The sequence below is a fragment of the Mirounga angustirostris genome, unplaced genomic scaffold (assembly GCF_029215605.1).
Source record: "Mirounga angustirostris isolate CCGP_5_RB_7025 unplaced genomic scaffold, mMirAng1.0.hap1 SCAF_4, whole genome shotgun sequence".
Taxonomy (NCBI): Eukaryota; Metazoa; Chordata; class Mammalia; order Carnivora; family Phocidae; genus Mirounga; species Mirounga angustirostris.
In genome coordinates, this window is record NW_026991712.1 from 157,039,486 (window position 1) to 157,060,169 (window position 20,684).

General features: G+C 44.5%; 1 protein-coding gene across 1 annotated transcript; it reads right to left on the reverse strand.

Moving 5' to 3' along the window:
• Nucleotides 1–1,324: 1,324 nt before the first annotated feature.
• ERMAP (erythroblast membrane associated protein (Scianna blood group)) lies at nt 1,325–20,035 on the reverse strand. Its single transcript, XM_045897921.3, has 11 exons — nt 19,805–20,035; nt 12,078–12,167; nt 11,509–11,847; nt 9,364–9,480; nt 8,791–8,823; nt 7,764–7,796; nt 5,986–6,006; nt 5,176–5,196; nt 5,052–5,078; nt 4,933–4,959; nt 1,325–3,287 (listed from the first exon to the last, which is right to left on the reverse strand). The coding sequence occupies exons 2-11, from the start codon at nt 12,154–12,156 to the stop codon at nt 2,563–2,565; spliced, it is 1,422 nt and encodes a 473-aa protein (XP_045753877.1). The 5' UTR covers nt 12,157–12,167; nt 19,805–20,035; the 3' UTR covers nt 1,325–2,562.
• Between the last annotated feature and the right edge of the window lie 649 nt (nt 20,036–20,684).

Below are 20,684 nucleotides of genomic sequence, written 5' to 3' on the forward strand. Positions count from 1 at the left end.
TAGACATCCCGTGAAGCCTTGATTCGCGCGCTTTACTTGAGGTTTATAATTAAAAGTCAGAGGATTGTAGAACTAGAAGGGAGATTAAAGATCAACTAACCCAATCCGTTTGTCAGAGAAACTAAACGTTCCCCGTATGAGGCGCTGCCTCTGGGTTCCCCAACGCTTCTGCACAGGGATTTTTCTGCGTCCTACCTGGATAAAGCTGACTGCCATTCATCAAGCCGGCACAATAAGACTTCTAAGGTATATCCAGGGTGAAGGTTTTTTTTTCCCCCAAGTTTTATTTAAAAAAAAAAAAAAAAGTCTAATAGAATATTCTCATACCTGCACGGTATTTCAGTGCAAAGAGCAAAGAATATTGTCTTCAGAGCTAGATAAACTAGATTTATAATCCCAGTTCTACCGCCCAACCATTTGGAACACCATTTTCCTCCCCTGTAAAATCCCTGGCAGAATTGTTTTAAGGATTAAATGAGGTAAAGCTTCTGCTTCCGCAAATATCAGTTCTCTTTCCTGCTGGTAAATTCTCTTGTGTGCAGCCAGTGTGAACAATGGGAATTAGTTTTTAAGATTAAGATATTCTGGAAAGTATGTTTGAAACTGAGTATGAATGAGTAAAATATAAATCCCCCACATACACTATTGCTTATAAATTGATATAAATAAAATACTGAGAAGGCAGATCAGAAATAAAACTGTGGCTTTATTTCTAACTGTGGTTAAAGCTTGCTTGGGTGGATTCAAGGCTATTCAAAAACCAATCCCATAAGGTGTTTTCCTATTACCAGTGCAAAGCCCTTCCCCACAACTTCTCATTCATGATGAAAATAACATCATGCCAAACAACAAATATCAAATTTTATTTAAGAACTGTGCAAAAGCAAACCAAAAATTTCACCCATGCATTGTGATAATTACATTTATATATCAACTTGACCAGGCTACAGGGTGCCCAGACATTTGGTTAAACATTATTCTGACTGTTTCTGTGAAGGGTGTGTTTGGATGAGATTAATATTTAAATTGGTAGAATGAGTAAAGCAGATTGCTCTCCCTAATGTAGGTGGGCCCCATCCAATCAGTTGAAGGCCTGAATAGAACCAAAAAGCAACCCTCCCCCTAGTATGAGAGAATTCTTCCTGCCTGACAGTCTTTAGCCTGGGACATCAGCTTTTTTTCCCTACTTTCAGGCTCGTATGGAAATATTGATTCTTCCTGGGTCTCCAGCTTGTCAGCCTTCAAACTGGAACTACGCTATTGGTTCCCCTTCGTCTCCAGCTTGCTGACTAACCCTGCGGATCTAGGGACGTGCCAGCCTCCATAATCATGTGAGCCAATTCCTTATAATAAATCTCTTTATACATATAAATATAACAAACATATATTGCCCAGGAGGATCCTAACTATTACAAGCACTAACAGAGAACTTCTGACAGAAAGATCCAGTTTCTATTGGGTAGAACTGTGTACTCATCTGCAAACTGAGATCAGCCAGTATTTCCACAAAGAGGCCAGATCACATGTGTGCAATGACTTGAAAGTGAGTAGGCTTCTTTCTGCAATCCATGCCAAAAAATGAGGTTCATTATTTTAACCTCACACAGGAGCTACCAACTTCCTATTTGAAATCAATACTCTCACCTAAGAGGCTGTTTGCTACACAAGGTGTCACGTCTTCTAGGATAATGGTCTTATGGGGAAAAAAAGCCTCTACACTGGTGGTTAAAACTGCCACTTTTCTAGCTGGACCTCTCTAAATCCCAGGAGGAAATTCGAAAAGGCCAGGGTAACAGACAGACTCATCCATGGCTGTCTTTCCAAGGCCACGCACAGCTGGGCTGCTGTGTTTGAAACTGTGCCTCCCAGCTCCCTGATTGTGCTCTTGAGGCTTTTCAGGATTATGGCTACCACATTTAAAATCCCTGCACCTGGTTAGCATCAATAGGTAAGTTAGCTTTGAAAACGTGTACATTAGCTCTGAATGTCAGGACACTATACTGTAAACAAGCATCAAGGAAACAGAAAAGGATGGCATGTTTTACCCTTCCAGCTTCCCCACCCCATATTCCAGAAGAAAGAAGGAAGAGCGTGTGACCCAAAATATGTTTACTTTTAAAAAGCTGGCTTTGGTCTGCACTGAGAGAAGGGAAAAAGCCATTCTGGAGGGGACAAGAGAGAAGTCAGGGACTGGGCACCATAACTTCGTGACTAAAAGGTCAAGTGCAGGATGAGGCAGGGTGAAGTTCCTCTAAATAGCTCCTCGAGTAGAGAACCCCTGTATCTTGATGACACACATTCACCGTCATCACCTACACCTAATCATCACCAAACCTTCATTTGGTTTTCAGGAATTCTTCCAGAGCAATGGGAATTTTAAGTCCCCAGAAGGATGACAGAGTTTAGAACTGAGCCCTGAGTGAAAGGTGGGTTGAATCAAAATCACAAGGTCTAGAACTGGGGAAAGGCGATGGGATGTTTTGGAATCAGGTGTTGGGCCGACAGACTGAAATCCAGGCTAGGGTGCTGGACCATCAGGGGAGCAGGTAATGAGGTACAGCCCTAAAAAGAAGGAACCTTGAGCCCCTGTAGGGCTGGGGCAAGGTCAGTGGGCCAGGGCAGGATCATATCCCCAGGTGGGAAAAGCTCCGGTGCCTGAGGAGGGAGTAAGGAAGGGTCCACGTTCATGGCCACGTCTCCATTCGCATGGCCTTTTTCTTCTGGCTTGTGGCCAGTTGGTGGCTCTGATTTCTGGAGTTCCGAGCAGATGATTAGAGGTGCTGTATTTTTCCCTCCATCATGAAGGCAAGGCTCAAAGAAAGGGCGAAGGGGGCCAGAGAAAGTGTGGGTGAAAGTAAAGATGTGGGATCTGCTGGTCACATTGTAGAAGGAAACAATGCCTGCTTCATAGTCCAGGAAAATCCCCACGCACCGTGGGGGCTCCTTGAGGCGCAAGGTGGTCTGTGGGGATGTGAGAGCTTCATACTCCTGCTCGCTACTCTGGCGGACAAGCCAGTGTCCATTGGCGGGCGTGGCAGTGACCTTCCCCTTCCTGCTCACGGACTCACTACACACTCCCAGGGCCCATTTGGTCTTGTTTCCCACGTCCACCTCCCAGTAGTGACAGCCCACCGTGAAGTACTCAGCGCCCAGGACGCTGACGACAAAGTCAAATCTCTGGGGGCCATCGGGCACAGGCTGCCTTCTGTCTCCAAGCCTCACACATCGCCGGTCCTCAGACAGGATGAGTTTGGGATGTGCTGTGTCCGGGTCCAGGGTCACTGCCACTGCAGAGAGTCACTGACAGGTGAGGCTGGGAAAGGCAAGGTCTTAGGGGATCTTTGGGTAGCTTTGGAGGGAAAGATAATCCCTAGGTCTGTGACCACTGTCATTGGCCTATTTGATCTCATGGTTCCCCCTCCCCTATGTGTTAAGGAGCCAAAGAAAAACTGTCTTCCAGTCTCCTAGATCTGCTGGCAGTGTATTAAGTTGAAAGAGGAAAATGTATTTCATCTGTCTGTGAAGCTGCCTTAATCCTTAGGAAACACTGCCTTTGTCTTCGATGGTCCCAAGGAATCTAATGGATGATGATAAACATAGGCTTTGATGTTAGACCCAGTAGCCAGCTAGGATGTGTGAGTACCAGCTCTGCCACTTGCTGGTTTTGTGACCTTGGGCTTGTTATTTATCTCCCAACTTCAGTTCCTTCCTCTGTAAAATGGGAGTAGGGGCTCCCATTTGTACAAATGTGTATAAATTTGTACAAATTTGATGAGCTAATATAGGAGATGGTGCCTAGTTCACACAGTGAGTATGTGATGCTTGGTAGTTAAAATCATTGCTTATAATTATCATTTCTAAATGGTAATATAGAGAGAAGGATTCTTCTTTAAAATTGTGGATTACGAGGGTCACAGTGAGTCTCCCCCCTTCCCCATGTACAGAAAATAGGCTCTTCTTGGAGAGTGAACCCGTGAAATCTGTACTCAGTCAGGTGGTGGGAGTGAGCCAGACCGTGAGTGTCAGAAGGGTTTTTGAGCACCTTGGTTGGTGATCTGGTGTTCTCTCAAGTGCCAACTCATCAATTCTATTGTACCTGCCTGAAGGAAGCCATGTGAACAGAAGGAGGATGAGCAGCCAGAAAATTGATAAGCAAAGCAGTGAAAATAACAGGTCTCATTAAAATAACAGCAAAAAACCCTCCCACTACTTAGGAATAAAATGAAAAGAGATGTGCAAATCTTTTAGAATAAAACTATGAAAGCTTTTTGTAGTCTGCACTGTGGGAGCATGGGCCTCACCCATTCTCTTCTCTGAGAATCTCAGTCACCACCCCCCGCAAAAGAAAACTGATTTTTGAAGAAGGACGTGGCAGGTGTGTAGACGGAAATAGGAGCACTGGCTATTGGTCCAATTGTGGAGTAGGAAGGACTTCCCAAACTTGAAAGCATGGAAGAGACTACAAAGGAAAAGATGGATAAACTTGACTACATAAAAACAAAACACTCATGCACCAAAAAAATACCATAAGGAAAGTAAAATGAAAATGAAAAAACTTGGAAAAATAAGTTGTGAAAAATATGAAAAGAACTAGTATACTTTATATAGAAAGAATCCTTACAAATCAAAAAGTAGCCAGGACAGGACAGGAGCAGACAAGTCACAAAGATGATGTACAAATAACCAATAAACTTAAGATAAATCTCAAAAATCATAGAGAACCCATAAGAAGATTAACATGTATATTTATCAGTGTTCTATAAGGGGGGAGACTTTCTAAATCTAAATGTGACCCCCAAAATCACAGATTTTTTAAAATTTGATAAGCAGATAAACAGATTTGATTTTAAAAAGCTCTAAATGACAGTCTGCATTCCACAGGACCAGAGCTATGGGCTCTGACATGTGGATGACCTGACTGGTGTAACTTACCAAAGTGCAGCCTTGCCCTCCTCCAGCCTAAAAGACATAAAGAGGATGCTTGAATTAAAGATAGAAAAACTGAGAACTCCTGGGGCATGTGGGCCAAGTGTGGGAAAAGTGTACCTCACCTGAGTTCGCCGCAGCTCTTTTCAACTCTATACAAGAAGAAAGAAGGGGGTGAGCTATTGCTGGAAATACAGACCCAATGGGAGATCAGGTGGTACGGGAGTTAAAAGAGCATGGGACACTTACTCAGTTCACTCCGGAGTTTCTCTAAAGAATAAAAACAGTTGGACCAATCAAAACAAGGGCTTCTACATGCCCAGAGCGCTGCAGTCCCATCCCAACCACATTCCCACATCGGATCCTCAGTAGCAATACACTGAGCTTCCCCATAATGGGACTTGCAATAGCAGTGCCTCCCAGCCATGGGCCAGGGCTCCCTGGCGACACGGCGGAGGGTCAACCAATTCCTGTGTCCACCAGCATGTCCCAGCAGACCGAGTCAATGACACGTCTTCTGCATATAGGTCATGACAATGTAAACATTTGTAGGATGTTGTGGGAGTAGAATAAAGTATAAGTTCATTTAAAACAATCACCCAATTTCCATGTGATTTCCTTAGGTATGTTTTCTCAATGTAAAATAAAACAGACATGTCGTCCTGTGTCTGAAGATTTTTTTGGTTATGAAGAGGTTCTCATACGTGAAGTGGTGGAGAAACACTGCTCCACATATTCACTTTAATGAGGATCCATATGCTTTGGATCCCTCCTAAGGGAATGTCACGCCTAGGGAATATAAAGGGTCTCCCAGGCGGCTTCACCTATGGAAGGTGAGGGCTTCCTGGTCAGACCTTTCCAGATAACAGTTCTATGGGAAAGAGGAACAGGGAATATCTGAGAAGAGAGAACTTTGAGAGCCAATACATCTCCAACCCCCATGACCTCAAGTGCCCTTGCCGCCCTCTTCTGCTGCAAGAAGTAAAACCGAGACACTCATCCTAAAGCAAAGACATCAGCAGAAGGAGGTTTGTGCCACGGATGAGGCGAGGAACTTACTGAGGGCTTTATGGAGCCTTCCTAAAAAACAGAAAAAGGCACGAGTGAATAGACGGGCCACAGGAAGGCTCATCACTCCATCCCCCCTGGTGGAAAGGGCGATGACCAGCCTGTGGACCCCGAAACCAGTCACATCTCTCAAAGTTTGGACTGGAGAACTTGGTAGTGCTGCTGCCACTTTCCCAGTGACCCGGTTGCCCGGAACTTTGGGTTCTCCTTTCTCGGCCCTCCCTTTCTGTCTGGCTCCTTTTCTGTGGTCCCCGTGAGGGCTTCTGTGTGTTTCTAACTGTGTGCTCATGCGTGTGTGTCTTGCTGCCCTTCAATAACCTCCTGTTGGTAAATAGCTCTGCTGTGAGACTAGCTGAAGGCCTAGCATCAGCTCGTGGACATGGCTCTATTATTCTCGACAGTGACTCCGCTGAAGTCCTGCAGACCGACTGATACATTAGGAGGTCCCAGGTTTGGGGACATAAGCTGTAGACTTCCGGGGAGTACTGTACTTGTGGCTTTTCCAGAAAGGCCATCAGCCCACATTTTCTCCTAGCGCTTGGCTCTGCCAGAGAATTAAAGTTATACATCTGAGTCCGCAGCCATGCCCTGTGCTAAGGGCTGGGCATGTGTTAGGCATTGCGCGCTCGGGCGGTGAAACCGAATATGATATGGCCCTTAAGGAACTTATCATTTTTATGATTCCCGTTATTAATAGCCTCCATTTGTTGTGCCCTGTTCTTATAATGAGGTGGGCACCAAATCCCCTCAACAATGTGAGGTGCCTATAATTAGTATCCTCATTTTCTAGAGTGGCGGGCTGAGGCTCAGAGGGACATGGAGATTTGCCCAGGTCATCCAGCTAACAAGTGGCCAGGGAGGCTGGATTCCAGCCTACGTCTGTCTGCCTCCCAGTCAGAGGACGGCCCCGCTACACCACACTATGCCTTCTGCCCTTGGACAGAATAGCCATAGCGTCCCTGAGGTGTGTGCGCCCACACTTTCACCACCTTGGAGGAGAGGAGATGCGGAAATCAGTGCAGATGGAGCCATTTTTGAGCCAGGGACTTGTCTTCCCAGCAAGACCTTCCAAGGGCAGAGCTCCCATTTTTTGGTACCCTGGGTGTGTCTAACTTTTACTCACAGTGGCCCAGGGCAAACAATTAATGAAGATGAAAAATGGGAAGGGAAAGGGGTACCAGGCTTTGTAATAAGAACTTTTTAAGTTGTCTATTTTAATCCTGAAAACAATCAGGTGAAGGGACTTACTGTCCCCATTTTACAGATGGGGAAACCAAAGCTCAGAGCAGTAAAGTGCCTTCTCCAAGACCAGTAAGTGGCAGACGGGTGATCTGAGCCAGGTGTCACTGATCCAGTCACTTTCTGTAGAGTCTGTGATCCTCCCATCATAACACACTGCCTCTCTCAATGCAAAAGTTGTATGGATTTTTGAGATGCTCATACACCCCATATGACCATAATAATACCTTCTTAAATAGTAAGTAGACCTTCTTTTTAAGTGATTGGTGGAAAGGCTGATGAAAGGAGCTCAGGACAGTCCAGACCTATGAATGTTGACCAAGGGCATCCCCTCACCATGGCCGTCCTATAGCCCCTTGATACGTGAAAGTAAATTCCAATAATATTAGTGGACGATGTATGTGTGTGTGTGCGTGTGTGTGTTTGTGGGTGTAATGTATGTATGATAGTCTGTCGGCATTCATGTAGAAGTAGAAAGAATATGTTCTTTGTTATTTGTTCCCTACTCTTTATTCTATACATATAATTACCTTTTTCTTTTGCGTGGTCTGAGAGAAGATTTTCTAGAGGAAGAAAAGTAAATGAGATTCTGTGCCATTACTTTGAGGGTCCCCAACTCCTACTGAGTTAACCCGCTCTTAAACCTCCCTATCTCCACCTCCCTGACCCAGACCCTCACCATCTCTCATCTGGATGACAGAAATGGTGCCCCCCACATCCTGTCTTCTTCCCTCTGGTCCCGTCTCAACACCGCAGCCAGAGAGAGCTTCTTGAAGCGCAATTCTGGTCAGGATTGCCCTGTTCACTGCTTTACCACTGCTCCGAGAAGAAAATCCGAAACCCTTCACATGATCTACAAGGCCTCCCCTGGCCTGACCCCCGCTAAGTCCACAACCTCATCCCCTGTCACCTTTCCCCTCACTTCTGCACTGTGTGTCTTTCGCATATTGTTCTTTCTGCTGTGGAAGGTTTTCTGTTCCCTCTTCCTCCAAGCCTGCCTGTCTTCCAGATCAAACATCACTTCTTGTGGGGCTCCGCTCCTGTCCCTCAAGTTTGGTCGGTTGGTTCCTCCTGGTTCTGGTCTTTATGGCCCTTAGAACTTCCTCTCGTGGCGTTTGTGCACATTTATTTGTGTAATTACTTCACTTAGGTATGCTTCCCTGACTGGACTGAAAGCTCCAACAAGGCACAGACTGTGTCTGCTTTTACTCGCCATTGTGACCCCAGCGTCTAGTATAATCTGGGGCACTTAGTAGACAATTACTAGTTGTTTGTTGAATGAATAAAAGCTCCCCCCCCCCCATGTTAGATCCACACGACTCCCACAGAATAGGATCAAGCAGTGAGTTCACATACAAAAATCACCGAACATACTGGAAAGCAAGCTCTGACAAGAGTCTGCAAAAACTGGAAAAGACAGGTATAGATGCCCCACCATCCCTGCCAGCAAGGGCAGCAGATAGTGGGATTTTCAGGTATACAATTTAGATTAGCGGGCCCTGGGAGCACAAAACAAACAAAACACAATAACATCCCCACCCAGCTCAGGACACTTACCTACCTCCATCACCTGTTCATAGAGAAGCTTCTCTAGAAGACAGAGAGAGATATGGCAGCTCAGTTTAAGGAAGGGCTTTTCCTAATAGGCAGGTTTGTCCAAAGATGGCCCAAGCTGCCCGAATAGGACTTTGCTCCTTGTCACTGTGGGTGTGCAACTGTTTGAAAGGATTAGAGGGTCTTCAAACCATCAGATAGGGGAAGGAGTATTGGATTCTGTGACTTTCAGGGTCATTTGCAACCCTGTGATCCTGTGAAATTCAACCGTATTCATGGGGTTTCATCTCATGGATAGAATTGCGTTTCTTAATTAACTAGAAGGCTGGCATGATCAGTTATTTTTTAATTTATCAAAAGAGAAGGATTCACAGCTCTGCCCAGGGGTTTTCTGCAGTTTCTCTGACCCTCTCTGCATTGGGAGTCCCCAAGCATGGCTCTACCAGTTCTCTCTCAACCATTTTGCAGGGTCTCCAACCTATGGCTAATTCATGTCCACGTCTACTTCCCCCGGCCATTTCCTAGAGAAGCCTGTCCCACTTCTGGCCAGCTGGGGCTCCCTTACCACTTAGTTACCTTTTGATCTTCTTTGCTTCCAGATGAGGTATATGCCCACCATGATGATAATCCCCAGGACAGGCAGGATCACAGCAAGAGCCACTGCTGAGGAGGAGATCCTCCCTGGAGACGGGGCTAAAACAGAAACCACCAATGGCCACCCTCAAAGAGACATTCGATAGCTTCTCCCATGCCAAGGACCCTGTTTTAGATGGCAGATGGCTCAAGCACATCCCAATCGTCTCTATTGGGTCTAGGGAGAGACCTCCAGACAAGACTGGTGAGGGTCTTTGCTTCTTTCAGTCACTCCAACCCTGGATGACCCAGGGATGACTTTAAAGTGAGATGTTCATTTCTTAGGAGTGGTTTTGATGGTCCTGCCTGAAGACAATGGGTTAAACTCCACTTTTGAACCACAACCTTGTCCTGCCCTATATGGAGCCGTTATCTGGGGACTTTGGAGGATAGGAGGGGCTTCCTCAGGGATCATCTCTTGTCTTCTCATGAGCACCCACCTGTCTCCCCATCAAGTCCTCACCCTGCTGTGAAACAAGTCAGTGAGTGACATCTTGGCCCTGAGCCCTACCAGCAGCCGCAGAACAATTTCTGTGGTGCTATAGCCGCAGACCTAAAGCCTGAGCAAGAAGAAAGAAGAAAGGAAAGAAGAAGAAAAAAAAAAGAGCAGAAGAAGCTCTGTGACCAGTGGGAAGAGTCTCAGCTGGATGCGAGACTTCACTCAACAGTGTGTGACCCTGGGCAAGAGACTGAGCCTCCCCAAGCCTGGTTGACCATCTATAAAATAGAGATGATATAATCCCTGTCCCGTTGGGTTGTTGGGAGATTTAAAGAGGTCGAGCAAGTAAAGCACTTAGCACTTAGTGAGAGAGCAGTGGCTGTAGTAAGGGAAGGGAGAGGGACAGAGAGAGAAAAAAGAAGGGATTCACAGAAGTCATGACCCCGTCTCATCTGGGACCCCAGGCCACAGTCTGTCTTTCTTGGCTCCAAAACCACTCTGCTCTGCCCCATGGCTCCGAGTTTCAAGGGTCTTTAAAAGATTCATACCCCTTGAACCTCTTAATTCTAATTCCAGAAAGGCATTCTAAGAAAATAATCAGTATCACTTCCCAAAATATGTGCAAAGATGTTCACTGCACCATTTGTCATAATAGGAGGAAAAATGGGAAACCATCCAGATGTCCAGAAATAGGGCTTTGATTAATTTTACTATGCTATAACCACACAACGAAGTACTGTGTAGCCCTTAAAAATCATGTTGCAGAAAACTACTTAAGGGCATGGGCAGAAAATGCCCATGACGTTGTAACTGAAGGGAAAAAGACCCAGCAGAATACATATATGCAAACACATGCACACTCAGAGATACAGACATACTAGAATGTCTTGAAAGAAATGCCCCAAAAGGTTAGCAGCAGTTCTAATTTATGACATAATAGGCCATTTTTGGTTTCTTTAAAATGTTCATCCTTTTTTCAAGTTTTCTACCACAAACATTTTTACTTTTAGAATTTAAAAAATATGAAAATTCTTTATAAAGTTTCCATTAAGGTACAAGTTTTTTCCAGGGGCTTTAAGCCCGTTTACTGCCCTGGCTTTTACCTGCTATGAGCATGGCTGTGGTCTTCTCTTGGCCAAGGGCCAAATTGTGGATGGTGCAGGACACATTCCCCAGCGTGCTGTCCCTGACTCTGCTGGACACCGCTATCCGGAAGAGCCCAGCTTCCAGGACATGGGCATCCGACAGGGGTCGAAGCACCCTGCCTTGAGGGTCTCTCCACTCGGCCAAAGGCTGTGGAAACCATCCCACCGACCTGCACACCAGCTGGATCCATCCAGCGTCGTAGCCCTTCACGTGGATGTAAGGGTCGGAGCCTAGAACTGGAGCGGGACAGGGAGCAGAGACGCCTGGCAGTGGGGGCGTGGTCCCCGCCAGAGCCCTGTCCCCTTCCCGCAGCCTCCCCAGGGTGGCGGGTCTGTTCATGGCACTTGCGTGCCCTGCCCTCTCCCCACCCCCATGCTCCTCCCAACCTGGTGAGAGAGTCTCTGGCTTCATCCTCACACCTTCACAAATCCGCCTCTAGGGTAACTGCATCCCACGATTCAGGTCTTGGGGGCACCTCGGTCCCCCCTTTGAAAATGACTAACCTGCCACCTGCAGGGTCACGGTGCCGTTTCGAGTCAGGTTTCCAATCTGGACCTCGCATTGGTACAGCCCTCGGTCCTCCAGCCGGACGTGGCGGATCTCCAGGGACACGCTCCCCTCTCGGGGGTCCCTCAGCAGCGCCGTCCGCCCCATGTATTCTGGCATCACGCCTTCCTCCCGGTCTCTGCCGTCCCGGAACACGTGCACGACCTGGGAGCGGTCCGGGCTCGGGGACCGCAGCCACGTCACCACGGCGGGCACGGTGACCGGCCACAGGGCGAGCGGGCAGAGCAGCTGGGCTGTGCCCCCTAGTGGGGCCAGGTGGTAGTCGTCGGCGTCCCCTGTGAGGTGTGGACAGAAAAGGGACAAGGGCGTCTGGGAGGGACAGGAGAACAGGAGCTGGGCGGGGGATGAAAGGGATGTCTTGGCGAAGGGCAGGGCCTGGGGAGGGCATTGGAAAGGACTGGGGGTGGGGGTGGAGAACAGAATGCGGGAACAAATAAGGCCCCTTTGTTCTTGGGACTCCTCCAGCAGACTTCCCAGGCAGGGAAAGAGGTTCACCAACTCCTACCTGACAAGGGCATTGGCAGCCGGAGGAACACGAGTGCCACGAGGCAGCCAGAGAGCCAGGAGCCAGAGGAACTTGCCATCTCTGTCCGAACTATGCAAGGACAGAGGCAAGGAGACACCAGAAAGGGCTGGTGAGCTTGATGTGGGCGTGGGGACAATGTAAGGAGGTGGGGTGCAGATGCAGGCTGCTCAGCAAGTGCTCTGCAATCACACAGCCCAGGGTTGGAATCCCAGCTCTGCTACTTACCTCCGTGTCAACTTATAACAACTTCTCTGGGTAACCTTGTGACTGAGACTCTGTTTCTCTGTCTTTAAAATGAGTATAATGACTGTGCCTCCTGGCAGGATTATTGTGAGGATTGAAGGAGGGAAGTTCTCAACGTGGAGGCTGGTGTCAGGGGTGTCTATAAATGCCATGAGTGAGGACCATGGTGACACGGAGGGTGAGGCACTGAGTGTGATTTGGAAGGCTTAGGGAGGAGTCTGGAAGAACGAGAACTTGCACCCAGTACTAAACAAGTGCACACCAGAATACTGGCTTCTTTTAGCATTTAGTGTCCCAAGCCAGACTTGGAAAGGGCCTGTTGCTAGCCCATCTTCCACCCACAGTGGATTCAAGTCTTGGCTCCACTCACGTACTAGCTCCGTGGCCCTGGGAACATTGCTTAATATCTGTGGGCCTCCAGTGCTTCATCTATAAAGGTGCAACCTTTTTCCCAGGTTCAAGGAGACAATGCATGGAAAGCTCTTGCCACAAATGCCTCGCTGAACAAGCGCTCAGTAAATGTGCTGTAGTCGGTCTTACTAAATCATCAGGTGCATGAACCACAAGCACACCCCAGAGGATTGCCTCCTAGAAAATTCTCTCCCCACCTACTTGCTACTGCCAGAAATCCCTTTAGTAGGAAACAATCTTTCAGGACACCTGGATGGCTCAGTAGGTTAAGCATCCGCCTTTGGCTCAGGTCATGATCCCAGGGTCCTAGGATCGAGTCCCGCATTGGGCTCCCTGCTCAGAGGGAAGCCTGCTTCTCCTTCTGCCTGCCGCTCCCCCTGCTTGTGTTCCCTCTCTCGCTGTGTCTCTCTTTGTCAAATAAATAAAATCTTAAAAAAAAAAAAAAAAAAAAAAAGGAAACAAATCTTCCATGCCACAACTGGGGATGAAGTTTAAATGTAAAAACATTGGAGGAAGTGGGGCAGCTGGGTGGCACAGTCGGTTAAGCATCAGACTCTTGGTTTCAGCTCAGGTGGCTGAGTCGGTTAAGCGTCTGCCTTCGGCTCAGGTCATGATCCCAGGGTTCTGGGATCGAGCCCCACATCAGGCTCCCTCCTCGGTGAGGAGCCTGCTTCTCCCTCTCCTCCCCCACTCATGCTCTCTGTCTCAATCTCTGTCTCTCTCTCTCTCAAATAAGTAATTGAAATCTTTAAAAAAAAATTATCATCCAAGGTGGAAATAAGCAGGGCCTGGGATCCCCGGGAGTTACCCCAATCCCTAAAACCCTCAAATAGAAGGTGCTTTTGTAATACCCCTTGGATAGACATGCCCAGAGTGACACAGAGCTCCACGCTGAACCAGGGCTGCTTGAAGTCAAGTAAGAGGAGACCCCCCACAGCCCCATCTTCCGAGATTCAGATAGATTATTAAGTGAGTAAGAGGATGGGCTCTAGAGTCAGCTTGGGTTCCAGCCCTGGCTCTGCCATTACCTGGCTGTGTGACCTTAGACAGGTTAGTTAGTTAGTTTTTCCAAGTCTCCTCTCAATTTACACATGAAAGGAAGCTAATAATAGTACCTATCTCATAGCTAAGGCTATAGTAAGGATTCACAGAAAATACATGTGAAATCATTTGCACCAGATTCTAAAAATAAAAAAGCAAATGAAGTCCTCCAGCATACTGTTCACTCTGTAAGAGGGCAGCTGAGGTGGCTTGAAGAGGGGAGTCTCCCTGAAGCACATTACCAAGTTACTGATGAACAGAAAGCAGCTGTGGGAGCAGACTAACCCCGGGGAGGATGACATCAGAAGTAGGACATTCACACTCTAGTCAAAAAGAGAAATACAAATTAAGACCACAGTTAGATATGTTTTGTCTTCCTTTAAATTATCTAATATTTTTTTTAAAATCCCCAGAATTATCACACATGTGGGCAAACCAACTCTCTTGTTCATTGCAAAACAACTGTCACAAGGATAATTAAGCCATAAGTATCAAACGATGTGTAAATATGCAAAATTTTAACCCAGTAATTTCACTTCCAGCAAAGAATCCTATAGGAATCAGTAAGGATGTGCATAAGGATTTACTGGTGAAGATGCTCATCACAAAGTTATTTTCGAAAAGGAAAAACTGAAAGAAACCCAAAAGTCCTTTAAAATGAATAGTGACCTATTTATGATACATTCTTGCTATGAAATACTATGCAGCATCTCATAATCATGCCATAGAACAATCTTTAATAGCACCGGGAAATTTTTACTATAATCCAAACCAATAACTTTAAATGCAATACGCATAGTATGATACCATTTAGGGAGAAGGTGTTTAGGAAAAAAAGGCAAGAATGTAGATACTAAAAAATGACTGCTTCTGGGGGGTGGCAGTGAGGATTAAAGGTGACCTTATTTCCTCTATATTTTCCAAATTTTCTACCTTGAATACCTATAACTTTGATGATCAGAAAACAAACACAGTGAATATTAAAAGACAGAGGAGGAAGATGACCAGGAAGCAAGGAGAAGGAGGAGAAACAGAGTAAACTTTGAGCAAAGGCACAGACAGCCCAGGAAGGCAAAGAAGCCCAGCTGGAAGTGCCCCCCCTACCCCCCGGGGTCCACAGCCAGAAGCTGCAGCCGTAGCTGCTCAGCCGGCCCTATTCTCAGAGCTTGGAATGGAAAATTAACAAGTTCTCAGTTAACATATATTGATATTATAATAATCAACATTATATTAATGTAGGATTGAATTAACACTAAATCATAAATATGTTTTTGAATTGCTAATATTGTTCTATATTAACAGTAGCTCCCATTTCCTATACCTATAGGTACTCTACATATATTGTCTTTGGTATTGACAATAACCCTGAAAAGTAGAAATTACTTTCCTCATTTTACACTTGGAATAAGAAAGGCAATCATGCACACACCAGGGTATTATGCAAGCAAACTGACAGGCTCCTTTCTGGAAGTAAGTAGAATGTAAAACATGGATAAATAGATGAAAGAATGAATGAAGGCATACACCTGTAGCATGAGATACAAAATGGGCAAGAGACTTCCTCACTTTTCAGAGTGATTATCATGGAATTCCTTTATGAAGAAAGTCCTCGTAATAATATAAAATATGATTTCACTTCCTAAAGTTCAATATACATACACAATTTAAGGACCATTGATATCTTAACAACATGGAGTGTTTTGGCCAATGAATATGGTTTATCTCCCCACTTATTCACGTCTTCTTTCATTTCTCTCAGCAGTATTTTATAGTTCTCAGTGTATAAATCTTACATATCTTTTGTCAGCTTCATTCCTAAATATTTAATATTTGATGCTATTGTAAATGGTATTGTTATTAATTTTAATTTCTGATTTTTCATTATGAGCATATAAAAACATGGTTGATTTTTGTGTATTGGTTTTATATCCATGATCTTGCTAACTTCACTTGTTAGTTCTAGGCGTTTTTCTGTAGCTTCCATAGGATTTTCTACATAGGTGATCACATCATCTGTGAATAAAGAAAGTCTTACTTCTTCCTCCATAATCTGGAGGTCTTTTATTTCCTTATCTTGCCTTATTGCATGGTTCCTTGCTTTGTTCCTGATACTAACAGAAAACATTCCTTCTTCACCATTGGGTGTAATATAAGCTTTTCATAGATGCCCTGTATCAAATCAAGCAAATTCCCTTCCATTCCTAGTTTACTGAGAGTTTTTATCAGGAATGGATGTTAAATTTTGTCAGATGACATTTTTGTATCTATTGTGATGATCAGATAACTTTTAATTTTTAGTTTGTTTCATATAGTAAATACATTGGTTGATTTTTAAATATTAACCAACCTTATATTCTGGGGATAAACCCCAGTCAATCATGATGTAGTATCCTTTTTCTATATCTTTGGGTAAAATTTTTTAAAATGCTAAGAATTTTCGCCTCTATGTCCATGAAAGATAAGGTCAGTATCTCTCTTGTAATACCTTTTTCTGATTTTGGTAATTAAAAGTAATGCTGTTGACATAGAATAAGATGAGAAGTATTCTCTCCTCTTCAATTTTCTAAGAGTTTATGCAGCACTGATATTATTTCTTCCTCAAATGTTTGATGGAAATCACCCCTGAAGCCATCTGAGCCTGGAGTTTTTTTTATGAGAAGGTTTGTAACTACACATTCAATGTCTTTAAAATAAACATAGGGTAACTCAGATTATCCACTCCTTCTTGAGAGAGTTTGGTAGTTTGGGTCTTTCAAGAATTTGCTTCATCTGGGGCACCTGGGTGGCTCAGTCATTAAGCGTCTGCCTTCGGCTCAGGTCATGATCCCAGGGTCCTGGGATCAAGCCCCGCATCGGGCTCCCTGCTCCGCGGGAAGCCTGCTTCTCCCTCTCCCACTCCCCCTGCTTGTGTTCCCTCTCTTGCTCTCTGTCAAATAAATAAATAAAATCTTAAAAAAAAATTTTTGCTTCATTAATTAACTAATGTAGTGATGTCACCTCTCATTCCTGACATTGGTCATTTGTGTCTCTTTTTTCTTGATTAGTCTGGCTAGAGCTTTATCATTTTTATTGATCTTCTCAAAGAACCAGCTCTTGATTTCATTGATTTTCTCTAATGTTTTTCTGGTTTCTACTATATCAGTTTCTGCTCAGATTGTTATTACTTCCTTTGTTCTGCTTCCTTTGGGTTTATCTTTTTCTTGTTGCTTAGGTCATTGATTTGAGATCTTTTCTAATATATTCATGTAGTACTATAAATTTCTCCCTAGCTCTTGCTTTAGTGACATCCCACAAATTTTGATATATGGTGGTTTTTATTTTCATTATGTTCAAAATACTTTCTAATTTCCCTTTTGATTTCTTCTTTGACCTATGGGTTATTCACAAGTGTGTTATCTAGTTTCTAAATATTTGGGAACTTTCAAGATGCCTTTCTATTATTAATTTCTTGTTCTTAGGGATTATTTATTTGAGAGAGAGAGAGAGCACACACATGCCAAGAAAGGTGAGCGGGGGCGGGGGTGGGGAGAGAATCTTCAAGCAGACTTCCTACTGAGCACGGAGCCAGACCCGGGGCTCAATCCCACAACCCATGAGATCATGACCTGAGTTGAAACCAAGAGTTGAGCGCTTAACCAGCTGAGCAATCCAGGTGCCCCTCTGTTATTAATTTCGAATTTAATTCCATCATGGGCAAAAAACATACATTGTATGATTTGAATCCTTTTAAACTTACTGACTTGTTTCATGTGTGAGCATATGGTCTATTTTGGTAAATGTTTCACATGTCTTTTTTAAAAATGTGTATTCTGTTGTTGGGTAGAGTGTGACTAGTGTGATGTAAGATCTTAGCTTTTTTATTAAAGATGTGAATTTCATTCATAATCTCATCTGAAAAGAGCATTTCAGCCATTTAAAAAAAGTTTGGCAGGGGGAGCCTGGGTGGCTCATGCTGTTAAGCATCTGGCTCAGCTCAGGTCATGATTTTGGGGTCCTGGGATCGAACCCCACACAGGGCTCCCTGCTCAGTGGGGAGTCTGCTTCTCTCTCTGCCTCTGCCTGCCACTCCCCCTGCTTGTACTCTCTCTCTCAAATAAATAAATAAAATATATTTTTTTAAGATTTTATTTATTTATTTGACAGAGAGAGAGAGAGAGAGATCACAAGTAGGCAGACAGGCAAGCAGAGGGAGAGGGAGAAGCAGGCTCCCTGCTGAGCACAGAGCCCGATGTGGGGCTCGATCCCAGGACCCTGGGATCATGACCTGAGCTGAAGGCAGATGCTTAACCATCTGGAGCCACCCAGGCGTCCCAATAAATAAAATATTTTTTAAGAAAGTTTTTATTAAACAAAATGCATTGCTTTCTCTATCCTACTTATTGTAGAAAATCTGGAAATTACCCCAAAAAATGGCTAAAAATGTTTAAATCATTTGTAATCCCTCCACCCAGAGACATGTTTCTTCAAATATTTTTTCGGTGCATGTGTATAACTTTTTTTAAAAATTGGACCACACTGTATGTACTGTTGACATCTGACATTTTCCCTAAGCACTACATTATGTACATTTTCCCATACCATCAAATATTCTTTTAATGACTTAAGTGTTCCATCATGGATATCAGAGAGGTTTTTTTTTTTTTTAAAGATTTTATTTATTTATTTGAGAGAGAATGAGATAGAGAGAGCATGAGAGGGGGGAGGGTCAGAGGGAGAAGCAGACTCCCTGCCGAGCAGGGAGCCCGATGCGGGACTCTATCCCGGGACTCCAGGATCATGACCTGAGCCAAAGGCAGTCACTTAACCAACTGAGCCACCCAGGCGCCCCTATCAGAGTTTTTAAAATAATTTTATACTGTAGGATATCTAGGTTTTCTGACACATTGATATTATAAGCATTGCTACAATTGGTAATGCATTGAGGGCCAGAGTTAGAAGTCTTAGCCCTAATCTTGGTTTAGTCCCTAACTAACTATTGACTCTGTAACTTTAAGCAAGCCCCTTAAACTCTTAGGCTTTGAGTTTCCCATCTTTAAAATAGAGAGACTTTTGGGCGCCTGGGTGGCTCAGTTGGTTAAGCGACTGCCTTTGGCTCAGGTCATGATCCTGGAGTCACAGGATCGAGTCCCACATCGGGCTCCCTGCTCAGCAGGGAGTCTGCTTCTCCCTCTGACCCTCCTCTCTCTCATGCTCTCTGTCTCTCATTCTCTCTCTCTCAAATAAATAAACAAAATCTTTAAAAAATAAAATAAAATAGAGAGACTTTTAATGTACGCTGCCAAATTGCCTTCTAGAAAGGTCAGATCAATTTATCAAAGTTAGGAAATTGCTTATTTCTCACAACCTTGCTGTCACAGGGTTTTATGTTTTTAAAAAATCTTTGTCATTTTAATGATAACAAAATGGCATCTCTTTTAAAAGAATTAATGGTGTTTTATTTTAATTTATATTTTTTTGATTACTTATTTGTTATTTGGACTTTGTCAATTACTTGTCTAAATACTTTGTCCATTTTTTAATGTGGGCATTTGTCTCTTTAATGGTTTGCAAAATTTTGCATACAGGAACAATTTTTTTTCTACTACACATGTTGGAAACATTTTGTCCCCAGGCACTCATTTACTTTTAGGTTTTAAAGACTTTAATTTCAAAACTTTTAACACACAATGGAAGTTCCCTTGACAACATCAAGCAGGCTAAGAAGACCCTCAAAATCTACAAATGATCCGTCTAAATGCACACAGCACAGGACCTGGCTAATAATAAGGGCTAAATAGATGATACCTGTAATAATTAATAATGATAACAATAATACTTCAATGAGAGTCTTTCGTCAAAACCTATCCAGCCCCCTTGTCACTCATCCTTTTGGGCTCATTGCCCCTTCCCCCATTTCATCCTCTAAAATGTGAGTGACGAGAAAGGGGATAGTTTCTCCAACGAACCTGAGGATCTTGAGAAAGCTGAAGGACTAAAAAGAATGAAGAGAAGAGAGGGGGAGAAGGACTCACCACCTTTGGAATCGAGGGCCCTTTGTCCCTCACCAGCAGAGCTGGACTCTTCAAGCTGGGAACGTTCCCTCCATCCATTCAGGGAGATGAGGCATCAGGCAGGAAAATCAGGAAGGCTACGGAGGTGAGCCTGGCAAGAGTTTACCTTTTTACTGGAAGCCCGAAGAAGCCCGAAGCCGGGGGCTCCCCCTGTCCCACACACTTCCCTCTAACTGTCTCCTCCTACACACCAACAAGCCACACCCTGCCTGTCTGCTCCTGATAAAGGAACAGAGCAAAGAGGAGTCTCCCTAAAAGCAAGGGAACCCCCCAGTGCTACCCGGTGTAAGGGACCTTTGCCTCTCAGCCCCCTTTCCCTCCTAAGCTAGCTGCGTAGTGGTTCCCTTCAATATGTTTCGATCCTATCACACTCTTTCTGACAAGCTTGCTCCCCTTTACTTTCCATATTAGAGTAAAATTGAAGTTTGGTTTCAAAGACACCCAACAATTAGCTACCTTCTTTAACTCACTACTTTTATCTCCAGCTGCACCCCGACGTGTGCTTTCTGACAAACGGACTTGCTTACTGTCTCCCAACATGTGATAAACCCTTTCCTGCCTATCCTGCTTTCATAATATCCGTAACTCTATATTCATAATATCCATAATTGTATCCTTAACAACGCATTATGTATTTTTGAACTTTATACAAATGGAGCACATTGTACATAATTCTCTGTGATTTCCTTTTTTCACTCAACCTTAGTTTCTGGGTCTAGCAGACACCTGTGGTGGCCCACACCATATGCCCTCAGCATCTCCCCAACCCTTGCCCGATTCTGGGGTAGCTGAAACTTGCAGGCAAGCTGCCAGCAAGCCACCTCAAAAGCCACAGTGTCTC

What these genes read in the sequence shown, in the direction of transcription:
- ERMAP (XM_045897921.3), bottom strand. Translation starts at nt 12,156, where the DNA reads ATGGCAAGTTCCTCTGGCTCCTGGCTCTCTGGCTGCCTCGTGGCACTC. An exon ending in AAGGCTCCATAAAGCCCTCA is followed by an intron (nt 5,197 to 5,985) that starts GTAAGTTCCTCG and finishes TTTATTCTTTAG; the next exon opens with AGAAACTCCGGAGTGAACTG. An exon ending in AAGAGCTGCGGCGAACTCAG is followed by an intron (nt 4,960 to 5,051) that starts GTGAGGTACACT and finishes TATGTCTTTTAG; the next exon opens with GCTGGAGGAGGGCAAGGCTG.